Genomic DNA, 14306 nt, shown 5'->3' on the forward strand with positions numbered 1-14306 from the left:
AAAAAAAAAAAACACCTCAGCGTGAAGCGCCATCCGCCTTCCTTACGCACAGCAGCGCGTGACCATGGCGCTAATTAAGACAAACGCCAATTAGCAGAGCGACGAGCTTTGGGGCCGCGAACGACGGCTCCGCCGGCGGCTGCTCTCGCCTGGCGGCTGGCCCCGAGCAAGCGGCCCGCCCTGGGTGAGCCCCGCACTTCCGCGCGGGAGGCCGGCAGCGATTGGGCGGGCCTGGCGGCAAGATGGCGGCCAACGCCACCACCAACCCGTCGCAGCTCCTGCCGCTCGGTGAGCCCGGCCGCCGGCGTGGCGCTGCTGTGCCGCCCTCGGGCTGCTCTCGGGCTGCTGCTCCGTGCCCCTGATGCCGGCGGGGCGGGGGTGGCGGCGGCGGCGGCGGCTCTTGTGCCCTCCGCGGGGAGGCGGGGGCCGCTGTTGGGCTGCTGGGCGGGAGGTTTGAATGCGGCGGGGGCGGTTGGCGGGAGGGCGCCTCGGGGCCAGAAGGGCGTCGGGGACCTGGAGCGGGCCCTGGGAAGGGGCTGGGGCACTGCGAGGGGCGGCTGTGGTTGTTTAGTCTGGAGAAGAGGAGGCTCAGGGGAGACCTTACTGCTCTCTGCAACTATCTGAAGGGAAGGTGTGGGGAGCTGAGGGTCCGCCTCTTCTCACCAGCAATAGGACTAGAGGGAATGGCCTCAAGTTGTGCCAGGGGAAGTTCAGGTTGGAAATGAGGGGACATTTCTTCTCAGAAAGAGCAGTCAGGCACTGGGACGGGTTGCCCAGGGAGATGGTGGTGTCACCGTCCCTGGGGGTGTTCAAGGAAAGGTTGGACATGGTGCTTGGGGGCGTGGTTTAGTGGGTGACAGTAGTAGTAGGGGTATGGTTGGACCAGATGGTCTTGGGGGTCTTTACCAACCCTAATGATAGAGTCATGATTCTAGGACCTAGTTAAATATACACCAGTAACAATAAAGTGTCTTCACTAATGTGAATGTACGTGCACTATTCCAGTCTATCAACTTAAAAATCTATTTATGCGATAGTAGTAATGTGTGCAAGGAAATAGCTTTTTTTTTTTTTTTTCCACTTTATATGCATATTTCTCTGTGTGAATGTATTTTATTAGTGTCCCTGTGAATTAGCTTTTGGCCATCATGATGGTAGGATTTTTGTCTTAAAAGTTTGCTTAAACTCTGCATTTCTTCTTTTTTTAATTTACAGAACTTGTGGATAAATGTATAGGCTCTCGCATTCACATCGTGATGAAGAGTGATAAAGAAATCGTTGGAACGCTTCTAGGATTTGATGATTTTGTCAGTATCCTTTGGATACTTTGACTCTCCTCTTGAGAGTCATCATGTGGCACTTGAAGGGCAAGCAGGCGATCAGGCCCAGTTAGCATGGGTTTATGGAAGGCAGATCCTGCTTGACGAACCTGATCTCCTTCTATGACAAAGGGACGCGCTGGGTGGACGAGGCTGTGGATGTGGTCTACCTTGACTTCAGCAAGGCATTTGACACCGTCTCCCACAGCATTCTCCTCAAGAAACTGGCTGCTCTTGACTCTGACTGGCACACGCTTCGTTGGGTTAAAAACTGGCTGGATAGCTGGGCCCAAAGAGTCGTGGTAAATGGAGTCAAGTCCAGTTGGAGGCCAGTCACTAGTGGCGTCCCCCAGGGCTCGGTGCTGGGGCTGGTCCTCTTTAATATCTTCATCAGTGATCTGGACGAGGGCATTGAGTGCACCCTCAGTAAGTTTGCAGATGACACCAAGCTAGGCACGTGTGTCTATCTGCTCGAGGGTAGGAAAGCTCTGCAGGAGGATCTGGATAGGCTGCACCGATGGGCTGAGGTCAACTGCATGAAGTTCAACAAGGCCAAGTGCCGGGTCCTGCACCTGGGGCACAACAACCCCAAGCAGAGCTACAGGCTGGGAGATGAGTGGTTGGAGAGCTGCCAGGCAGAGAAGGACCTGGGAGTGATGGTGGACAGTCGGCTGAATATGAGCCAGCAGTGTGCTCAGGTGGCCAAGAAGGCCAACGGCATCCTGGCTTGTATCAGAAACAGTGTGACCAGCAGGGCTAGGGAGGTGATCGTCCCCCTGTACTCGGCTCTGGTGAGGCCGCACCTCGAGTACTGTGTTCAGTTTTGGGCCCCTAGCTACAAGAAGGACATCGAGGTGCTTGAGTGGGTCCAGAGAAGGGCGACGAAGCTGGTGAGGGGCCTGGAGAACAAGTCCTACGAGGAGCGGCTGAAGGAGCTGGGCTTGTTCAGCCTGGAGAAGAGGAGGCTCAGGGGCGACCTTATTGCTCTCTACAGGTACCTTAAAGGAGGCTGTAGTGAGGTGGGGGTTGGCCTTTTCTCCCACGTGCCTGGTGACAGGACGAGGGGGAATGGGCTAAAGTTGTGCCAGGGGAGTTTTAGGTTAGATGTTAGGAAGAACTTCTTTACCGAAAGGGTTGTTAGACACTGGAACAGGCTGCCCAGGGAAGTGGTGGAGTCACCATCCCTGGAAGTCTTTAAAAGACGTTTAGATGTAGAGCTTAGGGATATGGTTTAGTGGGGACTGTTAGTGTTAGGTCAGAGGTTGGACTCGATGATCTTGAGGTCTCTTCCAACCTAGAAATTCTGTGATTCTGTCATAGGTTTAAAACCATCAACTATATGCTTAAGCTCAATTAATTTATTGTCTTTGGAAGTATTGAGTTTGTTGGGTAGAACCCTTTTGTATGGATTAAGTGTATTCTGATATTTTATTTTCCAGATTAAAATTTATAATTTAGTGTAAAATGAAAATAATTAAGTATGTTGACTTAAAAATTTTGTGCCTTATTTTCCTTGAAACTGGACCTTCAGATATGGTGTTAGAAGATGTTACAGAATTGTAAGTATTATTTTTATGTCTTGTTGCTATTAAAACTTTGGTTTCATGAGGAAAAAATATGGTAAAAGATCTGTGAACCGAGTATTCATTTTTCATGAAGATTTGCAAACTGAGAAGTTTATATCTCAGACTTGATCTGTAGAGGGTGACCTTTTCAGGACAACTATGTCATAGAGCAGTTTTTGCATGATTTATCGCAGTGGATGCTTCTAATCAAGTTCCTAATTTGTAGCATTAATTTAACATAGGTTCTATGTTGATCTCTCTAGCAGTTTATTTGCTTGTTTGTTTTTGCATTTCCTTAATGTCTAAAGATTTTAAAAGTTAGCAGATGTGTTTTACGTTGTCACGCAGTGTTGCTGTTTGAAACCTATTTTGAGTATCAGTGGTATTGAAGAAATTGCCAAGGTTTAGAGGGTAAAACTATATGGTTTTTTGCGCTGAGCAGAGAAGTTCAACAGATCTATTTAGTTGTCTAGTAGCTTTCTCTGTCTAGGTGGTCAGTGTATCAAGATAACACTGAAGAACAAATAGCTTATTTGTTACTTCCAGTAAATGCCACCTTAATGTGTAGATTTGTGCCATTACTCTAATCAAAGCTGTTGTCACTCTTAATAATATTCTCTTGTTTACTGCTTCTGTTGTTACTTCAGTGAGATTACACCTGAGGGCAGAAGAATCACAAAACTAGACCAGATTTTGCTAAATGGAAATAACATAACAATGGTAAGTTTTCATTGTAAAAAGGCTGCATGTGTCTCTTTTCTGTTCCTGTTCATCAGTGATTGAAGTCAACTACTTGAGCTACTTCAGGTAGCTTCCAGAGCATTTATGTATATGAATGATGATGGAGAAGTGATCGCATTGTCATACTTTGTACGTTTTACAGTTTAAAATGGATGGAAGGAGGAGCGTGACCATAATTTTATTTTGGTCAATTCTTTTCTGGTCTTTTGGTGTGGGATCACTTTGGCTTTGGAACAAGCTGGTTGCCACAGTGACTTCTAAACCATGAGTGTCTACCTCCATAAGTATGTGGGGTGGGATACATCTACATCTCATCCATTATTTTGTCTGTAAGGTAACGTCTTTGCAGCAGTTCAGATACTTAAAAGCTTGCTAAGTCAGTTGGCCGTTGTGATGCCATGTGATGCCCAGAGAACTGTACCTTAATACGCTCTGGAAAAAAAAAAATAATCTGCAGGTTTGCTGGACTATACCAAATCAGAAGTGCTGGTTTTTGTTCATCACTTGCTGATGTGTGTAAATCAGTACTAAAATAGGAATATTGTGATTATGCATCACTAACTGGATTCTGCAGCTTCATAGATACTTTACAACAAAAGCAAACCCATGGTGTTTTTTTGCTTACATGCATTGATAACTATCAAATCTGGACTTCTTACATGAGGGCATTCCTAATTTTGAGGGTAGAGAAAGACAGACTTGAGTCTGTCTGCTCTGTGTGAGTGGGGAATAATATCCATATTGTTGTCCTACTTGCCTCACACCTTCTTAGTGTGTCTGAGCAAATGCTATCTTAATTTCAAAGTAAAAAAAAGACTTAGAAATTGTTGTTGTTCTGCATCCTTAAACTGCTGTGCATATTCTGACTTCTTGTATGGGGAGGAATAATTACCAACCAGTTGATCTGGTGGTATATTGCCCTTGAAGCAGAAGCTTATGATTCTTAGTGTGCACATAGTCAGCAAGGTCCAAACATATTTCTGTATGAGGGCTCTTGTGCCTCTTAAGGGCACGTCTTCCCTCAAGAAAACCGGTGCTTTAAGCTTCTTACTTCTGTCCCCAAAACACCAGAGGTCTTCGTATTTTAGAAGGGCTCAGCTGGTTATTAAGAAATTAAAAGTAAAATTAATGTTAGATGTTTTTCCCCCTTTACCTTTATTCATATTTTTTTCCATATGAATTTACTCTTCTATTGAGTTCTTTACTTTATTCATGGGAAGTTGCTATGCTGACTTATTTCACGCTGTCTGTAGAAGGGTTCAGACTCTTTACAAGTTTTTCAAGCTTTGATTAGCCATGAAAGCTGGGAAGAGGAAAACCAACTTCCCAGTATAGCAAAAGTGTGGAGGAGAATCGGCAATCGGAGAAATACTTCTTGAAAGGAAGCATATTCTTTGTTATTTTAAAAATGAACTGTAGCATTTCAAGACAGAATCATCTTCTTGAACTAAATAATAAAGAAAAAAACATACTACGCATTATCTAGGAACTCCTTTTGTGTTGAGTGTCAAACATTCTTTGTATTTTGAACTTTCTTTTTGACGTGTCCCTTTCTGACAGTAACTGGTTTCCTCTTCTGAGAGGGGAAGACAATAATGAATCTAAAAACCACTTTTGTGATCTACTATGATGACTCTATTTGCTAGAATCTTTTAAAGGAAGAACTGTCACATACAGATTTGTAAAACTTGGATCCATAGCACTAACACAAAATTCTTATTCTTTTATAGCTGGTTCCTGGAGGAGAAGGACCTGAAGTATAAATTTAATACGGTTGTCATCTATGAAGACGTTATGTATAATCTAAATAGAGCTTTTTGGGGGCATGAGGTGTTTTTTTTGTTTGTTTTTTTTTTTTGCATCACTTGACATTTGATAAAAGACAAATATTTCCTCTTCAGGAAAGGTGTGTTGCTAATGCTGACTTTGTAAGTTGAAATCATGACTTTCTTGTAAAGACGTACTAATTTGTTCTGAATAAAAGGCTTTTTTTTGTTAACTATTGTATTTTGTTACCTAAGTGCATGACTGAGAATTATTTTTCAAAATTGTGTCAGTTGCTGTCAGCCTAATTTCTTCTGTATCTGTTGCATTCATTTGTGACACAAGCCTATGTAAAACATAGGTGTTGCTCTTCATTGACGTACAGGCCAAAAAATCACTTGTGTCACCAGAAACTGTGGCAGAATGCTGTACAACTCTGGAAACTTCTGTGAAGTGGATGCATCTATTTGATACCCTGCAGACTTTGGTTTTGCTGGTTTTGAGGTTCGGCAGTCTTGGACCTCCTTGGCTCGGTAGATATTCTTCCTTAAAGGCACTGTAATGGCCTTTGGCAAATAAGAACACACAGGCCAGATTTAATGTTTAGGGAAAAAATGGCTGCTGAAACTTTTTTATTTGTGGCAGTGGAGACTTCATCTTCACCACTAAGTGGTGCTGTCTATGCTTAATTAAACTAGGAGCTGCCCATGCCTGCCTGCATAGTTCAGAGTACTCATTTTAGAGTAAACACAGTCTTGGTTGATTCTGCTCACCTGTGATCTAAACATAGATATATATACAGGGGTAACTACAACTCCATAAGAATTTCTATAAAGTAAGGCAATGATATATTTGTTTTATCACTAGGGTGGGGAACCTGACTAAATACTGTTGAGTGCAGCTTATACTTTCATAATACACTATTCAACTGATTCCTATGTTTAAATCTCTTTGGAGGAGAATTGCTGGTGCCTGCCTGCTGTTGAAGTAGTAAGGTATAACATACGTAGGGTAAAGTATGAACTCCCAGAGGCAGGAAGCACATTGCTTTCCAATCACAAGAAGAGGAAAGAAGAGTTGAAGGTTCAGAATCAGGAGACTGCAAAATCCTTTTGCCTCCTTTTGCTTCATATGACTATAGAACTGCCTTCTGAAAGCTTAAACTTAGCTTCAAATACATTGATAACTTTTTGCATTTTCCTTTTAAGGGGGAAAGAGACTCTCCCTTCCCCTAGGGAACATGCTACATTCACTTGCTCTGAACATGGGTTCAGCTGTTGTCACCAGTGAATCTGGACATTGCAATCTATACTAGTGACTCCATGGTTTTTCATTTCTGTTACCACTTCCTCCAGCTTTTTTAAAATATATATATAAAACATCTTTTAAAAAACAAAATCCCCTTAATTTGATTGGAGTATCATCTGTTAGTTTTGTTATTTCCTAGAGATAAATTAAATATTTTCTTTGGTGCACTTAAAAGATTTCTAGGAGGTGCAGTACTTTTTGAAATAAGTTCTACATATTCCAGTGTATGTACTTCACTCACGATTTTGCAGACATTCCTGAACTGAAGAATATCTTCATGCTTGAGAGAGAAAAAGCAACTTTTCGAAGGGAAGGATAAACTATTTTGTTTCTTTTGGGGATTTTATTCAGACAGCACAAATATTTTACGTTCTCAGGGTTTTATCTTTGGAATAATTTTCTATTGCCTCGATTCCTCCCTTGGTTGTTTGTTCACTCACTTCAGAGGAAGTGATAAGACTTATCTCCTAGGTAGACATCTTCATTGTGACTTGATGTCTGCAGACCACTCTAAAGACAATTTCTTTACTGCTCACATGCTCTTAATGATTTATAATACGAAAAGAAAGATTTGTAATGTCGAGCAGAAAATTCAAAGTATTCCAGACTAGTCTACTTTGCTTTGCATTCAATATTCCTGTAGCCCGTTGTTTAGAAAGAGCAAGTAAGATTTTTCAGTGTGAATAAATGAGTGTTTTTTCTGCACTCATCTAGAAACCTGTTTTTTAATGTGTTGATACTCTATTGTCCTGTAGAAGTTTTGGACACTTGCATTCTCCAGAATGCCAATTATGTTGCCACTGCAAGTCGGTTGTTCAAAAATAATATCTTAGGCTTTAAGAATATGTAAACCTTAATGATGCTTAAAGATTAAATTAAGGAGGGATCATTTGGTTAAAATAAGTTTATGCTTACAACGAGTATAGCTATGGTACCTTTCAGCACTTTTTTCCCATCTTTAAGACAGCACTGGTTGCAGTGATCTTCAATTTTGCTGCATGGTTGTCTTGGTTTTTGCCTTCTATTTTAGTTTAGTTGCAGACATAGTTAAGATAGCGATGGGGAGTTGGAAAGTGGTTATAAATGTATGTATGAACATAAATTAGTCCTAAAGTGCCATCACCACATCTTTCGGTTTTGCTGACATATATTTCAGTGATACCAAGATCTCAAACTGACCTGAATGTTGCCAATGTTCCATGTTTCTCTGTCCTGATTAAACAATAAACATAAAAAGAAATGTAGAAAGAAATTAAAGCCCTAAATGTTTACTGTTTTCCCTGTGGCTATTTGGGATTTCCCCATTTATTTATTTATTTATTTATTTATAGATGCTTTTTTTTTTTTTTTTTTTTTTTACTACATGAAAGTTAAAGAGATTCCTAGCTTACTGGTGGCTTTTGGTGTATGTTTTATCCTCGGGGGAACTGCCCATCACTTCAGCTATAGGCTTCAGAATTCAACTGATGAAAGTTTTGCGTGCCTGTGTTCATATAGTGATGTTAACAAATTATACATTTCCTATTCATAGCTTTATGGATACTTACAGGTTTGCAATAGTCCTTAATAACGCTTCATCTTTTTATTTCTTTAGCAAGAACAAGCAAGTTATTTTTTAAAGTACTTGCAGCTTTTCACCGTCATCAAACTTTAGAGTGGAAAAGCTATATCAAGTACACTGATTTTGCGGTTTTAAAGTATTAAGTTGCCTTAGAGTCTAAAGAAGAATGTGTGACTGTGAGTGAAAGTCTGTGGTGCAGCATTATTAACATTCTAAAAAGAAAAATTTTGAAGAAAGATGCTCAAGGACAATTTCTGATGCTGTTCATTGACAAATTGGCACTGATTTCAGTGGTTAAGGAGACTTGATGTCTGCTCTTGCATGAAATATAAAACTGAAAGATTAATCTGAAGGAAGATTTTTGTATGACTAACCTCATATTGCGTATGAATGACACATACATGTAGGAACACAAAGCTGCCCATTAGGTTTATGAGCCAAAATAGTTTGCAGCAACACAATGGTTTACAGCAATTCAGAAAGTTTAACCTAAATTCCATGGAATTCGGTGTATGTGCTTACATGGTTTGATGAACAAAACTTTGTGTCCTTTTCATATAAAAGTTATTTGTAAGTTAATTTAGAGCTTAGACAAGGCATAGTATTAAAAACCAAATGTATCAATTAATAGAAGAAAATACCTTTTCATAGGGCATCACATGATCTCTCAGACTCAACAAGCATAAATTGACAGATCATTACTAACGACCGGTGTCCCTCCACTCTGTGCCTGGAAAGATTATGGAACAGATCCTCCTGGAGGCAATGTTAAGGCACATCCAAGACGAGGTGATCGGAGACAGCCAGCATGGCTTCACCAAGGACAAATTGTGCCTGACCACTCTGGTGGCCTCCTATGATGGAGTGACTGTCTCAGTTGATAAGGGAAGACAGACTGATGTCATCTATTTGGACTGCTGTAAGGCTTTTGACACGTCCAACATGACACGTTAATCTCTAGATTGGACAGATATGGATTTGAAGGGTGGACAATCCAGTGGATAAGGAATTGGCTTGATGGCTGCACCCAGAGAGTGGGAGTCAATGTCCGGGTGGAGGCCGGTGACGACAAGTGGTGTTTCTCGGGAGTCTGTCTTGGGACGGTTGTTTTTCAATATCTTCATCAGTGACATAGATGATGGGATTGAGTGCACCCTCAGCAAGTTCGCAGATGACACAGAGCTGAGTGGTGCAGTAAATACAACAGAAGGAAGAGGTGCATTCAGAGGGACCTGGACAAGCTGGAGAAGTGGGCCCATGTGAACTGCATGAGGTTCAACAAGTGCAGGGTGCTGCAGCTGGATCAGGGCAGTCCCAGACATGAGGACAGACTGGGAAAAGAACTTACTGAGAAGAGCCCCATGGAAAGTTTGGGGGTTCTGGTGGATGAAAGGCTCAACATTAGCCAGCAGTGTGTGAAGCAGCCCAGAAAGCCAACTGCATCCTGGGCTACATCAACAGAGGTGTGACCAGCAGGTCGAGGGAGGTGATTGTTCACTTCTGCTCTGTCCTTGTGAGGCCCCACCTGGACCTGGAGTACTGTGTCCAGGTCTGGAGCCCCCAGCACAAGAAAGATGTGGACCTGTGAGAATGAGTCCAGTTTCAAGAGCAGGCTCGATGGGGCCTTGGCCAACCTGATCTAGTGGGTGGCATCCCTGCCTATAGCAGGGGGGGTGGAGTTAGGTCATACTTAAGGTCCCTTCCAACCTGATCTGTTCTAAGAAGTAATACAAGGATTGGTTTGTAACTGAGTGTGAGGATTGATTAAAGTTGCTTCTTATTTGCCCAACTTTCTATCTTATATACAAATGAATGGTACAATTGGAGACATTCCAGTTTTACAAGAGAAAATTTAGAAATGTGTTTTTTTGTTTGTTTGTTTTTGTTAGAATTAAAATATGTTTAAGCAAAACCAATATGAAACAATATGAAAAGGTATTTTTTTCTATTAATTGATACATTTGGTTTTTAATACTATGCCTTGTCTATGCTCCAAATTAACTTACAAATAACTTTTATATGAAAAGAAAAGGACACAAAGTTTTGTTCATCAAACCATGTAAGCACATACACTGAATTCCGTGGAATTTAGGTTAAACTTTCTGAATTGCCGTAAACCATTGTGTTGCTGTAAACTATTTTGGCTCATAAACCTAATGGGCAGCTTTGTGTTCCCACATGTATGTATCATTCATATGCAATAGCTTAGAACAAGTTACCAGGCAACTGAACACTTCAGCTATACAGGAGGCACAAGAACCTGGTCTGTTCCTTTCAGTCAGTGGAAAAGTACAGATCCTCCTGTGACCTCAGTTACGCTAACATGAGGATAGGAATATTTTTCTATTCCTCTCACAATGGGAGAAAGACCAGTTGTGTTTATGCAGTCTATGAGAATCACTGTACCAAGGTTCTTATATTTCTGAAACAATTTAAAAAATGTGATTTAAAATCTAACGTAACCCGAGGCAAATTCTGAAGTCTCATTCTTGCAAGTTACAAAATAACTATACAACTCTGTAGACCGGTGCTGAGAATGGCTATCTATGTTTGTGATATATTTTAAAATTTCAGTTCCAGTGTATTACACCCTTCTGCTGATCCTACTGCCTTTGTTTGCTGGCAGCATCTGGCAACAGACAGTGAATGCTCATTTCAGGACAGTGTGCCAGTGTTTTAACTGTTGTTGCATATATTGTTTCAATGGATTGCAACTAACATGCAATCTATAAAAAAAAAACAAAAAAACAAACACCACCTTTTCCTACTACTGCATTATATTATTATTATTATTACGTGTATTATCTGGATGAATGTTTCTGTACTTCCCTTCCTTCTAGATGGTATGTTGATCTGAGGTAGCATGCTACTGTGGAGTCCTCGGCCTATCCAGTTGCACATTACTCCTTCTAAATCTTGTATAATTGCAAAAGTGAATTTGCATGTATACTTTCTAAACCATAATACTTATTTAGATTAAAATGCAGCTGGTGTGGAGGTAAGCTGTTATGCTAGTTACAGTGCTTGGCCTCTGTCAGTTGTTTTACTATTTAATAAATACCTGATGACAGAGAAGGTGAATATCGGAAAGTAGATGGCTTAGGCTCTGTAAAAGAAATGGTTTTAGCGTGATTTATGAGAACAGAATTTTAAAAAAAGAATTTACATAGTGATTACAGTGATCCATTGGGCTAATGTTTTTCAAGTAACTAAGGTTTAATTTGAATGCTGTTTATGTTAATTGGCTTACCTATGAGTAATCTTCAACTGTGCATAATAAAGAAATGAATTTGCATGTGCACATGTGCATATGCATACATAGTTATAAGCACACAGCTGGGGATGGTGCTTTTGTGTGATGATCATAGAAATACACAAAGCGATGGCAATAGGGAGAGAACATTTAAAGATAATCTAGTGTTTCATAGTCTAAAGGTGAACAATTGACTTTCTGTATCATTCTTGACAAATGGTTGTATAATTCTTAAAAATTTTCCTGTATTGCTTTTTCAGTTTGTAAAGCGCAAGATAATTTAAGGCCATTATTCCATGTGTAGTGGATGTACACTAAAGCTTGTTTTTATAGCTGCTTAGTAGATATTTAAACATTGTTATTTCTCTTCAGTCTTGCCCTTTCTAGGTTAAGCAGCTATTTTTCAAGTTATACTTTGAGGTCAGGCTCTTGTAAATTGAGCACTTCCTGTAAACTGTAAATACTGGAGGGATTATCAGTATGATCAGCAGTGTTTTTCTGAGGTCAGTAGGGAAGAAAGCTGCACTAGTTTGTCTGGGTTTCTTAACACCAAAGGTCTTTCTCACATTTATTGATCCTCCTGCATTTTCATCCTTGCTTAATGTCAGTTAATGACTGGACCAAAGTGTCACATCTTTGAAAACTGCTTGTGACTATGGAAAAGAGATTTATTGACTTCCTAGGATAAGTACCCACTGAAGAAGTTGTAGGCTGCTCATCTCTAAGTAAAAGCTGCTGTTAGGAATGTGTCACTGGAAAATAAAATAGAACTGAGCCCCTTGGGACAGAAATGTGTTTATGAATCCTATCGTGTAGTGCTATGTAACATTAATCAAGATATAGCGACCTTTTTACCATCTAACAAACAGGTCATATGCTAAAATGATGTTTGTTCTAGGTAATTCTAGTCAGTCTCTCAGAGCTAAGGATCTGCTTTGCAAATGAGGAAAAAGTGGAGCTAAGTGTTGAAACAATAAGAGCTTTTTTTTTATTTTATTTTTTTCCATTTTAAAATTAGCATAGCAAAGCCTATATAGTTTCCACATCTGTAGCAGCCTCCTTCACTTATTTATTAGCGTATTAACATAGCAGAGTCTGTACTTTTTCCTTCTGTATGGCATTTGAAAGAAAGTACTGTTTGCATTGTTTACTTGTTTCAAGGGAAAAAAAAAATAAACAAGGCATGTTGATCAAATGCAACTGTAGCAAACACATTGCTAAAGCAATTTAGAATCTTCCTGTGTTGATACTTGGAAAAAAAAAATCATACCGTAAAAGAAATGCTTTAAGGATTAGGCTATGAAATTATTTTGTTTTCAGAAAACATTTTAAAATAATAAATGGAACGCAGCTTTACAAAAGAAGTAATTTTATCAGCACTTTAAAGTGAGGTAAAATAGCTGTCTGCAAGTACATGTTTAAGCAGAAGATATTCACTTGGTCCCTCCATGATTCTTTCCATGGCCTTCCAAGGGAGAAGTCTGACTGCATCAGCCCAAGTTGAATACGTTATAGAAAAAAATGATCTGCTTTGCAAGCTGAGATTGTTCTGATATGAAGCAAAACCCAAGTATGAGAGACATGATCTCATGTTTTTTTGGTTACTGTTATGTATAATTTAAACATACAAACAGACAAATCCTTCTGTGATTTGAAAAGTCTGTTTAACTTCATAAAGGGTGAATGTGCCCTGTGGTTAGTTTCCTATATTGCTGCAGATAGCCAATGCTTTAATAGTCAGGGAAATCCTAATAATTGTAAACAACTAAACAATTAGTCATAATCTCGATATAGATGTATCATTATTTACTTATTTTTATTGAGGCTAGTCTAATCCATTATTTTTTTATGTTATGAGCTCTTCTGTAATAATTTATTTCTCATTGTATGAGATAGACTCTGAAAGAATTTCTTGAAATACCTACAAGGAAATGTTGAATGAGATAAGAGAATGGGTTTGGAAGTATGGATTCTGTTCTGGCTCACAGAGGAAAGGACTGTTTTGGTTATGATACCAAAATATTTCTCTTACAGATCTGTAAGCTACACTGAGAGTAATTATTTCACTTAGAAGCTTAGAAGATCTTGGAAAGTTAATTTCAACCTCTTAATAATGGCTGCTTGGCTAACATGATATTCCATCTATGTGGCCTAGATTAGTTCAAATATCTTTATTAAAGACAGCAATTGAACCAAAAGTTCTGTTTTCATGTGTCCTGGCTATCAGAAATGCTTAGACTAAGCAAGTTGGTATAAGAAATTGCTCTTTTGATTTCTTTTCATGAAAAATTTTTGAATGAACAATTTGTCCTGGCAGATTCTGTGATGAATCATGTTATTTCCTCCCCCGTGTAGCACAGAACCCGAATATTTTTCAAGTATTTTTTTTTATCCTATGTTCAGTTTGAAAGCTATTGTGAATGCTAATGTATACCATAACACAGAATGTTTAGAAAGTTAAAATGGATGTTTCATGATAATAGAAGTAACAAGCAATACCTGGCATAGAATTATAATTTACACCAAAACTGTGGCAGTAGAATTTTGCCAGGAAGTATTTGTAACAAAACTCCACAACACTATCAAATTATTTTTTTCTTCACATGTGAAGATGTGATTTTTTCAGGAAGACTTAGCTAAATGAAACATGTAAGGAATGAACAACCTTTATTGAAAGCAAATGTGCTAGTATTAATCTGAGTTCAAACTTCCATATACGATTTCAGACCGGATAAAAAGGAAAGTTTTTTTTTGTTTGTTTGTTTGTTTTTCACAAAAGGTCAACAGGTGCTTTT

The 14306-nt window shown here is 39.6% G+C and overlaps 1 protein-coding gene across 2 annotated transcripts; it reads left to right on the forward strand.

The window, feature by feature from the left end:
• Window positions 1-129: 129 nt before the first annotated feature.
• Window positions 130-5624, forward strand: LSM5 (LSM5 homolog, U6 small nuclear RNA and mRNA degradation associated). Of its 2 annotated transcripts, none has more exons than XM_027451400.3 (5): window positions 130-288; window positions 1216-1311; window positions 2851-2878; window positions 3532-3604; window positions 5356-5624. In XM_027451400.3, exons 1-5 carry the CDS (start codon window positions 243-245, stop codon window positions 5386-5388), a joined length of 276 nt encoding a protein of 91 aa, XP_027307201.1. In that variant the 5' UTR covers window positions 130-242; the 3' UTR covers window positions 5389-5624. The 2 variants fall into 2 exon arrangements, with proteins under 2 accessions (XP_027307201.1, XP_038031423.1); XM_038175495.2 differs by lacking the exon at window positions 130-288 and adding an exon at window positions 311-451.
• The last annotated feature ends 8682 nt before the right edge of the window (window positions 5625-14306 follow it).

Source organism: Anas platyrhynchos, chromosome 2, assembly GCF_047663525.1.
Source record: "Anas platyrhynchos isolate ZD024472 breed Pekin duck chromosome 2, IASCAAS_PekinDuck_T2T, whole genome shotgun sequence".
Classification (NCBI taxonomy): Eukaryota; Metazoa; Chordata; class Aves; order Anseriformes; family Anatidae; genus Anas; species Anas platyrhynchos.

Bases quoted from the DNA above. Each gene is read 5' to 3' on its own strand.
- LSM5 (XM_027451400.3), top strand. From the start codon at position 243: ATGGCGGCCAACGCCACCACCAACCCGTCGCAGCTCCTGCCGCTCG. The intron at 1,312-2,850 runs GTATCCTTTGGA...CTGGACCTTCAG, and splicing joins AGGATTTGATGATTTTGTCA to ATATGGTGTTAGAAGATGTT. The intron at 3,605-5,355 runs GTAAGTTTTCAT...ATTCTTTTATAG, and splicing joins ATGGAAATAACATAACAATG to CTGGTTCCTGGAGGAGAAGG.